Here is a 14,660-nt window from a genome sequence, read left to right as displayed (position 1 = left end):
ATTCAATCAGACTCATTCGATTGCTGACTCCACCTACTCTAAATGTCAGTGTATAAGTTGACCTATTAAATCTCCAAAAATCATCCTAAAAACAGGAGTCTATTTATACGGCAAGAATAGCACGTGACACGTGAACCCCTGTGGGTGGTCACTGTTTTGAAATGTGAAAAAGAAATATTGGTGATTCATCTTAAATTAATGCGACATGGTTGATTGAATCAGATCATTGTACAAAGATATCTTTTATCCATAATGAGGGTGTTTTAAAACCTGTCAAATTTATTGCCGTCTTCATCCGATGCAAAGAGTTCATCGAATTAATTTTGTGTTGCTGTGGCTATGGCTTCGTCGTCACAAGGATCCCACTCTGGATCAGATGTGGCCTTTGGGTTCAGAATCATTTCCTCCACAACAAGTCATCTTCCTCTCCATCCATGGAATTTTACGTTTCACATTTCTGAATGATCTGGTGACAGCTTGTGCATTAATAGCATCCCACATCTGATGAAATGACACAAAGCATCGAGTGGGACAGCACACATATTTCCACTCTGTGTAGGTTTCTTTTCTTTGTCAATTCAGTGAGGATGTGACCCTTAAATGGCTTGTTGAAGCACGCGTCCAGAGATTGAAGGTTGAACTACAGATACCACCCCCCCACCCCGCCAGTCCCAGGTATATCTCTAAATTGGGTGCTATTTCTTTGCAGAGGTCTCTTGATCTTATTGGTTATGAGATCTGAACACTAGAAGTTGCGTTCTTTGGGTAGGCCATGGGGATTGCCTATTCCACATATCGTCTATCCATAACTTCACTCTTTTCTCATTCATCCAACTGTTATGGACATGGACAAGAAACGCCTAGAGAACTTGGTGTTGGGCAGGGTTTTACAGTTTAAAATTGCATTGGCTTTAATTTCACTCCCATCTGCCAGGTAGGCGAGTATGACCGTGGCCTGTGGTTTTTAACAGAACTGATTTTGAACCTTTCCACTGCAGTTTGGTTGCCGGGCCTATCGAATTTCACGGGTGTTTTATCCATGTTGCCGATGTGGAACAGCATGTACTCGTATTTTTACTGCTGTCTGATTTTGGCATCAAGCCCTTTTGGTGATCTCTGAGCAATCTTGGTTTCCTGGCCGAACACTAGACATCTACACTCCATAAGACAGCACCACAAGCTAGCTGTTGCTCTGAAATCTTTGCTGAACTCGGGGGTTTTGTTTGGCTCACTTAAGTAGTGCCGATAAATGCATATTTGGTAATGATGTAACCTTTCTGGCGATTTCCAAGGATCCATTCTGATGCAAGCTTCTCAAGGTGGCTGCTCCTTGCTCTCGTGATACGTTTGGTGTTTGGCATCACCTTCAGGGCAGATTCTTCCTCCTTTCATTCTTGCACCAGTTTTTCCGCCAACGCTGAATTCCCTCGCTGCCACACGGTTATTTGAAAAGTTACCAAATGCTCTCAGCTTGAGACCAGCTTCATGCTTCATTCACTTTGCTGGAAGACTCTTTTCTCTTCATCGTTCATCACTTCTTTGTGCGGGCTTATCTTAAACTCCCCCGCATCTTCACAACACAGACCATGTGACCTACTCAATCCCTTGGTGCCCAGTTAAGTAAAACATGCATTTGTGGAGCAGAAAATTGAGGTTTGCGCAATAATATGAGTATAGCGTGTCCTGGCTGAAAAGGGGGGATTGACCTGTATGCAAAAATACAACTTCTAGGCCCGGGAAAGTGGGGTCATCTTGCATGCTGGTTTGACTTGTACACCGCAACCTCTGGTGAATATGTGAAGGGCTATTATGCAGTTTGACATGCAACTGAAGTATTTTATTTAACCACTTCTGTGCGTCAAGGATAGTAGTCCATGTTAACAATGAAATTAATCACCACACAAAAGCAGTACTTTGGTTTCATTTATTATGTGAACTGTGTTTGTTTTAACATAACTCAGATTTATAATACAATTCCATCTTCCTCTGTGTTGGTTCTACTGCGTTGTTAGCAATGCAATTTCCCTCCAGAAACAACAATAGAAGCCAAATGCATATAAACGTTGAAGAAAGATGATAAATATTTGTAAATATACTTTTAAAACATATGGGCCAAGTGCAGGGCCAAGTAAATAGCTCATTTTAAAAAAACAGTGCATATACCATTAGTCAAATTATCATTCTGTGCTGTTAAAGTTCTAACATTTTGGATTGAATTAACCTTTCAAAAACAACAGTGGCATTTGTGGATTAGTTCAGAACTCCCAAGGTGATAATCTGAGATTGAACTGTTTGCATATCTTGAACATGTAAGGGCTGTACTTGGAAGGAAATTAGTAATGTCTTCATAGGAATAGGGTGCAAGCATGCAATTTTACAAGGAGAAGGAACAGTGTATTTGGAAACCAGAGAGATGGTTATAAAAGATTCCAAAGCTTTCTTCTCGGAGAGTAGGGCCTGGTTGTATAGAAACAACGCAGTAGAACCAACAGAGGAAGATGGAATTGCATTTTAAATCTGAGTTATGTCAAAACAAACACAGTTCACATAATGAGCAGTACTGACTCCCTGACTAGCATTTGCCCCTTCAATCACTCTCAGAATATATCTGGTCCCTTGATGTTTCTAAGACTTTGCTCTGTGCAAACAGTGTTCTTTTATCTCTCTCTCCCTCTGTCTCTCCCCCCCTCTCTCTCTCTCTACATTCAAAGTTAATGCACTTCAAACATCAGTTGTAAGACATTTTGAAACATATCGATGTTATGGTATGTTCAGGCACTTTACAAGTGCAACGTAGTTTTGTTTTCGGCAGAGGGGAAGTTAGAGTTGATGGATTTTATTTTGTGTGACAAATACAAGATCAAGGTTTGAACAGCAGTGGAAATTAGAGTTCTTTTAAGTGAGCTGGGGGGTGGGAGGGAGTTTTAGTGACAGGAGATCAAAACCAAACAATGCAAAAGAGCAACAGTGATGTCTGGCTGAATAGTGTTTGGTTTAGAAGCTGCAGCAGTGTGTGAAGGAGAAACTGAGAGGGGGAACTTCACCTTCGAGGTGAAACTGGACAAACAGGCCATTGGGAATAAACCCAAATATGTCACGGGAAGATGGATCCTTATGTTTCTCCATGCTGACGAGTTTTGCATGGTCCCCACTACGCAACCAAGTAATATCCTTCTGGCTGTTTTAGCCAGTTGCAAAACCCTCTCTATGATGGCACCTAAACTATGAGAAAAGTGTGAAACTGGCTTGGTGCACATATGGAAACATAGAAAATAGGAGCAGGAGGAGGCCATTCGGCCCTTCGAGCCTGCTCCGCCATTCATTGTGATCGTGGATGATCATCATATTCAGTATCCTGATCCCACCTCTTTTCCCCCGCCCCACCCCTCCATATCCCTTGATCCCTTGATCCCTTTAACCCCTAATTTCTTAAAATCACACATCGAGACATTGTGTCTTTATTCGAATTGTGAATGAGGCAAGTCAAAATAACAGAATTCCTCTATTGTTGAATTTTGTTAGATTGACATTCCTGTAGCCAAAATAAAAAGACGGCATTAAGTGCACCTACAATGCACCCCTTCACTATCATTTACGACCCAGGTGGCACGGCGGCACAGTGGTTGGCACTGCTGCCTCACAGCGCCAGGGACCTGAGTTCGATTCCTAGCTTGGGTCACTGTCTGTGCGGAGTCTGCACGTTCTCCCCATGTCTGCGTGGGTTTCCTCCCACAGTCCAAAAGATGTGCTGGTTAGGTGCATTGGGCATGTTAAATTCTCCCTCAGTGTACCCAAACAAGCCCCGGAGTGTGGCGACCCGGGGATTTTCACAATAACTTCATTGCAGTTAACGTAAGCCTGCTTGTGACATTAATAAATAAACTTTAAATCTATAAACATGCCTAGGTATAATTGTGTCCAACTGATTAACTATGTAGGGGCTAGAATCCATATTCATCTTGAAGATTGGGTCACTTTAATGCTGCCACCTTTACAACTGGGAATGTTATCCGCGGGATGTTGCTTCCATAGGTGCAATTGACTAATTTACTCTTGAAATGTTTCAGGTTATTATAGGATTTCTATCTGTACTGAATATAGGGAAATGTGTTATTTAATAACAGCTTTAAATGGATTAAAATTATGCCAATTATACATACCAGGTTATAACTTGCTCTGATTATCTTGTTGTTTTCCTTGCTGTTGGTGGATCCTTCCTATTGTTAAATTAGCTGTGGTAATTGGTTGTATAATGATGTGCCTACACTTCAGAATTAGTTCACTAGTTTTTATTTGCTGTCAATTCACTAGATAAAAATATCCCAAATTATCAGTACTGATGCCTTTGAATCCAGGTTTTATTGCTATTGGGCAGTTTGAGGTCTGTGGTAACATTTCTGGAGAAAAACTAGGTTACAACTTACCAAGGGGCAATTTGGCATGATCAATCCACCTAACCTACACATCTATGGATTGTGGGAGGAAACCGGAGCACTCGGAGGAAACCCACACAGACATGGGGAGACAAGGGGGTAGTGATGACCTAGTGATAGTATCGCTAGACTATTAATCCAGAAACTCATCTTATGTCCTAAGGGATCCGGGTTGAATCTCGTCACGGCAGATGGTGGAATTTGAATTTAATTTTTAAAATCTGGAATTAAGAATCTGCTCATGACCATGAAGCCATTGTCAATTGTTGTAAAAACCCATCTGGTTCACGAATGCCCTTTAGGGAAGGAAATCTGCCTTCCTTACCTGATCTGGCCTACATGTGACTCCAGAGCCACAGCAATGTGGTTGACTCTCAACTGTCTTCGGGAACTAGAGATGGGCAATAAATGCTGGTCAGCCAGTGACGCCCATGTCCCACAAATTAATTTTTTTTTAAAAGCCACCCAAGGCCGGAATTCACCTGGGTCCCTGGCGCTGAGGCAGCAGTGCTAACCACCATGCCGCCCATGAAGAGTTCTCTGAAGAATTTACGCAGAGCATAGAACAGCAGAGGCATCAGGAAGAGCGATACACTCAGATCACCCCAAACAGGAGTTACTAAAAGCCCAAGTATAAAAACATCTGCTCTCACTTTAAAACTGATGGTAAAAACTGAGCAATAGGTGGCCTAGGGTCAGAATTCCCTCCAATTTCCTCTTACTCCTGTGGATAGATACCTGCTGTCTGCTCAGTATTCCACCTGCAGAGGTACTGCGCAGATGGAGAAGAGTAAAACTGGCTGCCCAGTTCCATTGTGGTACAGTGCCATTGTCCTAAAGTTCGATGAGACACTGCATGCACGGCACTAACCAATATCACTCATATCTTTAAACCAGGTAGTTACCATTCCTAGTAATATCCCCACCCAGCTTTTAATAATCATAAATTTAAAGGTATTTTGAATCAGGAATTTTGCTTCAGTGACATCCTGAGTTCAGAAAATACTGCAAAAGAGATGTCAAATGAGATTGAGATGAAATATTTCAATGTTGTAATAAAATTGAACACTGTAAACATTCTATGCATAATGTGAAGCAACTTTCAACACCTTGTGCACTTGAAGCATTCCTTGATTTATTTTTAATAGTGATTTTACATATGTTCTCTTTCTCAGGCGATATTTTCATCAGTGTTCTATTTTGCGTCTGTTCCGTTGTATCAGGGTTTCCTCATGGTAGGGTAAGTGGCATTGTGTAATTCCAAAAGGACCATTTTCTGGTATTGCAGATATATAAAGCTTCATCTTGTTTTTTTTGCACACTTCCCAACCCGTGTTCCCTTGTAAATTTGGTGACTTTTTGCTTGCTATTCTAATAGGTATGCTACCATCTACACAATGTTTCCTGTTTTTTCTCTGGTGTTAGACCAGGATGTAAAGCCAGAAACAGCAATACTATATCCAGAACTTTACAAGGACCTCACAAAGGTGCGTGATGTGTTTGAAGATTTGTGTATGTTATTTTTGATTTGATCTTGATTTGATTTATTATTACATATATTAGTACACAGTGAAAAGTATTGTTTCTTGCACGCTATGCAGACACAGCATACCATACATAGAGAAGGAAAGGAGAGAGTGCAGGAATGTAGTGTTACAGTCATAGCTAGGGCATAGAGAAAGATCAGCTTAATATGAGGTAAGTCCATTCAAAAATCTGATGGCAGCAAGGAAGAAGCTGTTCTTGAGTCGGTTGGTATGTGATCTCAGACTTTTGTATCTTTTTCCTGATGGAAGAAGGTGGAAGAGAGAATGTCCGGGGTACGTGGGGTCCTTGATTATGCTGGCTGCTTTGTCGAGGCAGCGGGAAGTGTAGACAGCCAATGGATGGGAGGCTGGTTTGCGTGATGGACTGGGTTTTGTTCACGACCCTTTGTAGTTTATTGCGGTCTTGGACAGCACACACACATCTTAAGACAACTCTGTATTAGATGTAATTATAGTTATAATATTTATCCACAAGTGAGCATAGATACTGAATAATATATTTTTTTCAGGGGCGGTCATTATCCTTCAAGACGTTCCTTATTTGGGTTCTAATAAGCATGTACCAAGGTACGTCACAAATTTTACATCTTGCAGGTGCGAATAATGATCTGAATTAGTTTATAAATCCACATTTAACAGCTTGATAATCTTTAATTGGCCTAATTTGGACTCCAGTTTGGCAACAGGGCTGTTACTGATAATGATGGTGGCAATGACTTGTAGTTAGAACTATTTCTTTTGGTGCTTGAAATCGCCATTCCAAAATTTTCGAATGATGAAACAAAATTCACCATCAAAATAAACATTGTCAAAAATGCTAAATGTGTGTAAGATTCCCAGAAAACTCTGATCCAAACTTTGACACAAAAACTTCCCCTAAAGTTAATGTTGCGTTTAGGATGCCTGAATTCACTTTGTTTTCCACATAACTTTAAAAAAAAAAATTTAATAATGTCAAAAGTAGGTTTCCATTAACACTGCTATGACGTTACAGTGAAAATCCCCTAGTCGCCACACTCCGGCTCCTGTTCGGGTACACTGAGGGAGAATTTAGCGTGGCCAGTTCACCTAATCAACATGTCTTTCGGACTGCGGGAGGAAACAAGAGCACCTGGAGGAAGCCCAGGGGAGAATGTGCAGACTCCACACAGACTGTGGTCCAAGCCAGGAATCAAACTCTGGTCCCTGGCACTGTGAAGCAGCAGTGCTAACCATAGCTACTGTGCCGTCCTGGTGTCTGTTGACCTTGGGTGGGAATTTCTGGTCTTGGGGTGCTAACCACTGTAGATTGCACACAGCCCTTGAAAAAAAAACAATGAAGGGTGCATCTGTAGAACAGATCACAATATAAGATAAGTATGCCCATGACTCAAGTAGCTGATTGACTATGCACCCAAGGGTGGTGTCCACTTAAATTCTCCCTTTATTCTGAAAAACGGGTTTTGTTTTATTAACAAATAAATTATTAAATTAACAAGACTGGCAAAATGGGGAATAGTAAACCTAATACAGCCAATCAGCTCCTCGAGTATCTCTCCCATTCGCTAATTGTAGAATGACATTGCAGGCTACAGTTATAAAATCCAATTGTCAAGCAGTTAGGGGCGGCACGGTGGCACAGTGGTTAGCATTGCTGCTACAGTTTCAGGGACCCGGGGTTCGATTCCCGGTTTGGGTCACTGCCGAGTGGAGTTTGCACGTTCTCCTCATGCCTGTGTGGGTTTCCTCCAGGTGCTCTGGTTTCCTCCCACAGTCTGAAAGACGTGCTGGTTAGGTGCAATGGCTAAATTCTCCCTCAGTGTATCCGAACAGGCGTTGGAGTGTGGCGACGAGGGGATTTTCACAGTAACTTCATTGCAATGTTAACGTAAGCATGCTTGTGACTAAGAAATATGCTTTAACTTAATATGGAAATGAACTATACACGGGTCCTTCACAAAGAAGGATGGTAAAAAAAATCTGCATACAATAAAGTAAAACATTCACCCTCTGCTAGCTGTACCTATCCTATCCCATCCAAAATTGCTTTGTGATCAGCCACGTATATCCTTGATAGACTGAGGTTTGCACACACCATTGAAGTGCATAGTTACATAAGAGTTACAGTATGTTACCACCAGGTCTTGCCTCTAGTCTGCCGGCGAATCATTTTGATGAGAGAAGCAACACTTGTGACTCGTGCGTTTGATCTATTACAGGTGGCATTTTAATATACGGGGCATTGGTGCTGTTTGAGTCTGAGTTTGTACATGTCGTAGCAATTTCCTTCACTGCCCTGATCTTGACTGAGTTGCTGATGGTTGCACTTACGATCCGGACCTGGCACTGGCTTATGGTTGTGGGGGAGTTCCTCAGTCTTGGCTGCTATGTGGCCTCCCTTGCATTTCTCAATGAGTACTTCGGTAAGTTGTTTCAAAGGTTTGTCAGTTCATTCTTAAAACAGAAGCGACTCAGAAGTTCACAAGTCTGCAGCCTCTACAGTAGAAAATACTGCATATTGTTCTGTTTGCTCTGCTAATCATGTTACCTATTGGAACAGATTAACTTTCCAGCGGTGGTTGCCTTCCATTTAAATGTGAATGTATCTGAAACAGATTTGAAATCTAAAAGAAAAACCTTTCAGATACTGTGGCATCATGTCTAAAATGTTATTGCTGTTTTTATCTGTGATTGCATAAGAGGAAGCACAGGGACTTTACTGGTGTTGCAAATGTGTCACAGTTTATGGGAGGAGATGGTTTCAGAATACCAAATGTTTCCACTGTAATTAACATTCATGCCACACAATTCCCAGGCAATGGCCATCCCCAGCAAGAGAGAAACTCGCCATTTCTCCCTGACATTCTATGGCATTACCATAGCCACGGTAATTCCCCACAATGGTGAATTCCCCACAATCAACACCCTGGTGAGGTTACCATTGACCAGAAACTGAACTGGACTCATCATTTCAGTACTATGGCTACAAGATTAGGTCAGCGGGTGGGAATTCTGCAGTGACCAACTCACCTCCTGATTTCCCCAAATCCTGTCTGCAAAGCACAATGTGGAGATGCCGGCGTTGGACTGGGGTAAGCACAGTAAGAAGTCTCACAACACCCAGGTCAAAGTCCAACAGGTTTATTTGGTAGCAAATACCATAAGCTTTCGGAGCACTGCTCCTTCGTCAGATGGAGTGGACATGTGCTCTCAAACAGTGCAAACAGACACAAAATCAAGTTGCAGAATACTGATTAGAATGCGAATCCCTACAATCAGCCAGGTCTTAAAGGAACAGACAATGTGGGTGGAGGGAGCATTAAACACACGTTAAGGAGATGTGTATTGTCTCCAGACAGAACAGCTAGTGAGATTCTGCAAGCTCAGGAGGCAAGCTGTGGGGGTTACTGATAATGCAACCGGGATGTTGGATTTATGTCACATTATCAGTAACCCCCACAGCTTGCCTCCTGAGCTTGCAGAATCTCACTAGCTGTTCTGTCTGGAGACAATACACATCTCCTTAACCTGTGTTTAATGCTCCCTCCACCCACATTGTCTGTACCTTTAAGACCTGGCTGGCTGTAGGGATTCGCATTCTAATCAGTATTCTGCAACTTGATTTTGTGTCTGTTTGCACTGTTTGAGAGCACATTTCCACCCCATCTGACGAAGGAGCAATGCTCCGAAAGCTTATGGTATTTGCTACCAAATAAACCTGTTGGACTTTAACCTGGTGTTGTGAGACTTCTTACTGTGCAAAGCACAAGCCAGGAATATGATGGAACACTGTCCACTTACCTGCATGAGTGCTGCTCCAACAAGTGCAGCTCAAGAAGCTCAACACCATCTTGGACAAAGCAGCCCGCTTTGTTGGCAAACTTGAGCACCACCTCAAATATTCATTTCCTCAATCACTGACACATGGTAACAGCATTGTATAACATCTATAAGATGCACTGCAAAAGCTCACCAAGTATCCTTCAACAGCACCTTCCAAACCTGCGACTACTACCATCTCGAAGGACAAGGACAGCAAATGCCTGGGAACACCACCACCTGAAAGTTTCCCTCCAAGCCACACATCATCCTGACTTGGAAATATATCTCTGTACCTTCACTGTCACTGGGTCAAGACCCTGGAACTCCCTCCCTAACCACTGTGGGTGATCCTACACCAATGGACTGCCACACCTTCTCAAGGACAATCCGGGATGACCTTTGAATGTTGGTCTAGCTAGCAATGCCCACATCCCATGAACATAGAATAGAATAGAATCCCTACAGTGCAGAAAGAGGCCATTTGGCCCATTGAGTCTGCACCGACCACAATCCCACCCAGGCCCTACCCCCATATCCCTACATATTTACCCGCTAGTCCCTCTAACCTACGCATCTCGGGACACTAAGGGGCAATTTAAAAAGGTCCCCCTTTACATTGCTCCTGTTTGCTTCCTTCCCAGCCATTGGTTGATGACCTCTGCATCTGCGAATTGAATTTTCTAAGTTTATAGAATCATAGAATCCCTACAGTGCAGAAGGAGGCTATTCAGTCCATCGAGTCTACACCGACCACAATCCCATCCAGGCTCTATCCCCATAACCTCATGCATTTGCCCTCGCTAGTTCCTCTGACACTAAGGAGCAATTTAGCATGGCCAATCCACCTAACCCGCACATCCTTGGACTGTGGGAGGAAACTGGAGCACCCGGAGGAAACCCAAACAGACACAGGGAGAACGTTAAATTAATCCTTTCTGTTTTGTAGCATTCAACTGGGGCTTTGTACTAGACACAGCAGAGATGTTTTCATCTAGGTTAGCGCAAGGAATATTACCCAAATAAAGATCTTATCTCTCTTTCAAATACTTCAACTGATTCCACAATCCACATTTAGGCAAATATTTGATGGTGCACTTATTTTTCTCCCGTGAATTTGCTTTTTAACCATCTTGGTTTGGATTTTAAGGTTATGTCCTCCTCTTCAGGATTTCCCAGATGGGATTCATTATCCCCATTGTAGGTGCTGTGTAAATACAAATCGTTGTTATTTTGTTTCCCAGTATCATTATATGCTGAAAGTGTGACAACCAATTATTTTTATTACCGCATATTTCAGTTCCCTCTTAATTCAAGAATTTGTCTTTAAAACAGTCGTCAATGAAGCACCCGAAACCTGGGCGGATGGGGCAGTAAGTTTTCCAACTTTTCTGGATTGTCTAGGAGTCTCCTGGAATTTAGGATTAATCTCCCAAAACAATGCTGTGAGCATTCTGGCAGAAGGATTTGAATGCTTGGCTGTTGTACCTGCTCTGGGCTAGTTTATTGCTTTTAAGTTCCTTCCTGACTCTCTCCACCTATTCCTGCCGCCAGCCGGGACTACCTTCAATCATGCATGTGTGACCACTTTGCTAACCCAGTGGAGGAGTTTGGGTGGTGTGGGGCATCCACCACCATTGCAATTCTGTTGTTGCTATTGGATAGACATGTGGGGTCAAGTCTCCAAGAATACACCTGATGCCTCTTCACTCCTAATTTGAAGAGGGGCTGAATGGGGAATAAATCTGGAAAATAATAAAAATCCTGGACTTTAATTTTATTTGGAAAATAAGTATCTGTTTGCAGATGAACAGAATCGTGACTGCACCACTGACTGTATTAGGAAGGATGTTTTGATCCTGGATGGAGTTCAATGTAGGTTTACAGGAATGATACCTGGACTTCAGCGGTTAAGTTACGAGGAGGGATTAGACAAATCAGGCCTTTATTCTCTCGAAATCAGAAAGTTGAGGGGTGATCTGATAGAAGTCTACAAATTATTTACAGGGAAGGACAGGGTGGAAAAGGATAGTGTTTTCACTGGTTGAAGGCTCTGGAACCAGGGGCCATAATATAAAAGTTAGGACCAAGCCATTCAGGAGAGATGTTAGAAACACTTCTACACAGAGAATGGGGGAGGTTTGGAACTCTCTTCCTCAAACAGCGGTGGATGCTGCTTCAATTGTTAGGTTTAATTCAGAGATAGACATATTTTTATTGAGCAAGGGTTTCAAAGGGATATGGGCCTGGGGCAGCTACATGGAGTTAGGCCACAGATCAGCCATGATCTTATTGAATGGTGGAGCAGGCTCGAGGGGCTGAATGGCCTACTCCTGTTCCTACATTCCTATTGTGCGTTTTAATGTAAAATAAATTAGGTTTGCATAATGTCAGCTATTGTGCTCCCTTTCACTATCACATTCAGAGTACTGGTCACTTTGTTTAATAATATAATGGAATTAACTTCCTGTCTTTACAGATGTCGCCTTTATCACCACTGTGACCTTCCTGTGGAAAGTTTCAGCAATTACCCTCGTCAGTTGTCTTCCACTTTATATTCTCAAGTACTTGAAGCGCAAGTTCTCTCCACCCAGCTACTCCAAACTTACCTCGTAGTGCAAATGCTTTGTTTAATAAGTGACACTTTTGCCATTGCCGTGGAGGATGTCTGATCGTCCCTTTAAAAAAAAAGAAACTTCACAGCGAAACTGAAGTCTTTTGAAAATGGTCTGTTGACCAAACAGCCAAAAAAAAAGCAATGAAATGCTGCGTATACTGTGTGGAGCATTGAAAGAAAATGACAATACTTCAAAATAGCAGGCACTGCACAGGACCTCTGAAATGAAGGGACACAGGCCTTCAAACCTTTCACAGTACTGATGGAGTCAGGGAGAAAATGGAAATAACGTGTCTTTGTATATCTTTTTTACTTTTTCTTTCTTTCTTCCTTGCTAATTTGTGTAAAAATACAAATGTACTTTTGTTTAAAAATTTGCTGTACTTTTTATTCCTGCATTACAATTCTGTGATGAGTTGCGGAATTGTCCATTAAGTACCAGTTAGCGCAATTGTCCAAATTGTGTTGTATAGAAGCTCACTTAACTGATGCATAAAGCAACAGATTTAGCACTATATACATATATATATATTTATTGGAATTTCAGCTACCTTTATAAGTGCTTTCCACTTTAGCATTTGCTATTATTAATGTCAATATTTCCCTGTCTCTCAATTGCAGTTGTTTGTGAAGCAAATATGCACTAACGGGGATATGCACAGCAGGCTTTTAAACATCCCACATTATCATTGGCACATTGCTGTCTACCTCCCTTATGTTTTCTCCCCGGTATTATTTAATTCTATTTATTTTTGGAGACCAACCTTAGGAATGCTGCAACCTGAATTTTACGTGAGGCGTCCGACTTCACAAAGTTTTGAAAATTATTCTTTTGCAATTGACCTAAGAACAGTAAGAAGTCTCATAACACCAGGTTAAAGTCCAACAGATTTATTTGGTAGCGTGAGATTTCGGAGCGCTGCCCCTTCATCAGGTGAGTGAAGAGTTGGGTTCACAAACAGGGCATATATAGACACAAACTCAATTACAAGATAATGGTTGGAATGCTGGTCTTAACAGAGAATCAAAGTCTTTGCAGATGCAGACAATGCGAGTGGAGAGAGGGTTAGGCACAGGTTACTACACCTGTCACACCTCTTTAACCTGTGTTTAACCCTCTCTCCACTCGCATTGTCTGCACCTGTAAAGACTTTGATTACCTGTTAAGACCACATTCCAATCATTATCTTGTAATTGAGGCTGTGTCTATATATGCCCTGTTTGTGAACCCAACTCTTTACTCACCTGATGAAGGGGCAGCGTTCCGAAAGCTCGTGCTACCAAATAAACCCGTTGGACTTCAACCTGGTGTTGTGAGACTTCTTACTGTGCCTGCCCCAATCCAACGCCGGCATCTCCACATCATGACCTAAGAACATGCACTGCCTATACACTGGTGAAATTTCCACTTCTCCTTCTCTTGGTCAGATTCGAGTCTTTATTGCAATGTGGACTCGAGCCTGGGAGAATTGAGAAGTTTCTCCCCTCCGCACAATTAACCCTCCCTCCCTCCCCCCGCCTTGAGGTGTAAACAAAGTCCATCAAGCAACTGTAAGGAAATCAACATTCTTCAAATCATAGTAAGAATATAATTCCGATGATCCCGGGGCAATGTGCCCCGGGATGATTTATTTAGAGATTATATGTTAGTGGAGTACAAAAGAAGATGTGGTTATTTTTTACAAAGAGGATCAACAATGTATTCCACTGGCAGGTTCCTGAATCCAGCACTGAATGAAACCTTACTGCACTCCCTTAAAATTCCATTTTGAAAATTTATGAGAATCAAATGTATTATGTTGTTCAGTAAAGATGCAAAGTACTTCAGATAAGTCTTTGACTTGTGCAAATTAATTTTTGTATTTGTAACCTATTAAAAACATATTTGCATCATATTTTTAATCAGCTAGTGTTCTGATTTATCAATGTGTGTATCCACTAACATGCCTAAAGGAGTTTCACAAGGGCATGATCGTTCATAGTTTACAACTCTGTTCCGTTTTGAATTAAACATTGGGTTTCTAGGTTCCACATGATTATGCTAAATTGTGTCCATTTGAAGTAGTTTCCTATGGCTGTCCTCAAGAGACATTGCTCTAATAGTGAATGGAAGTTGTCTACCATATTGTAAATAGCCTCCAGATAATGGAAGCCTGGCATCAGATTCCAATTGTTATTCTTTGCTGCAGCTGTGAAGTAGTTGTAATGACATGAGTAACGGTGAAATGTGTTCCAATGGTCACCTTGATGAAGCCACCATCTGAA

The 14,660-nt window shown here is 41.9% G+C and overlaps 1 protein-coding gene across 1 annotated transcript in view; it reads left to right on the top strand.

Moving 5' to 3' along the window:
- Positions 1-12,911, top strand: part of atp9b (ATPase phospholipid transporting 9B) — a 286,554-nt gene extending 273,643 nt beyond the window's left edge. The window contains exons 25-29 of the mRNA XM_078216847.1: positions 5,609-5,673; positions 5,812-5,920; positions 6,490-6,547; positions 8,179-8,382; positions 12,258-12,911. Coding sequence (XP_078072973.1) covers positions 5,609-5,673; positions 5,812-5,920; positions 6,490-6,547; positions 8,179-8,382; positions 12,258-12,394 — 573 coding nt within the window. The 3' untranslated portion in view covers positions 12,395-12,911. The remainder of the gene's footprint in view (positions 1-5,608; positions 5,674-5,811; positions 5,921-6,489; positions 6,548-8,178; positions 8,383-12,257) is intronic.
- The last annotated feature ends 1,749 nt before the right edge of the window (positions 12,912-14,660 follow it).

The sequence above is a fragment of the Mustelus asterias genome, chromosome 7, assembly GCF_964213995.1.
Source record: "Mustelus asterias chromosome 7, sMusAst1.hap1.1, whole genome shotgun sequence".
Taxonomy (NCBI): Eukaryota; Metazoa; Chordata; class Chondrichthyes; order Carcharhiniformes; family Triakidae; genus Mustelus; species Mustelus asterias.
This window is presented reverse-complemented; position numbering and strand designations above follow the sequence as displayed.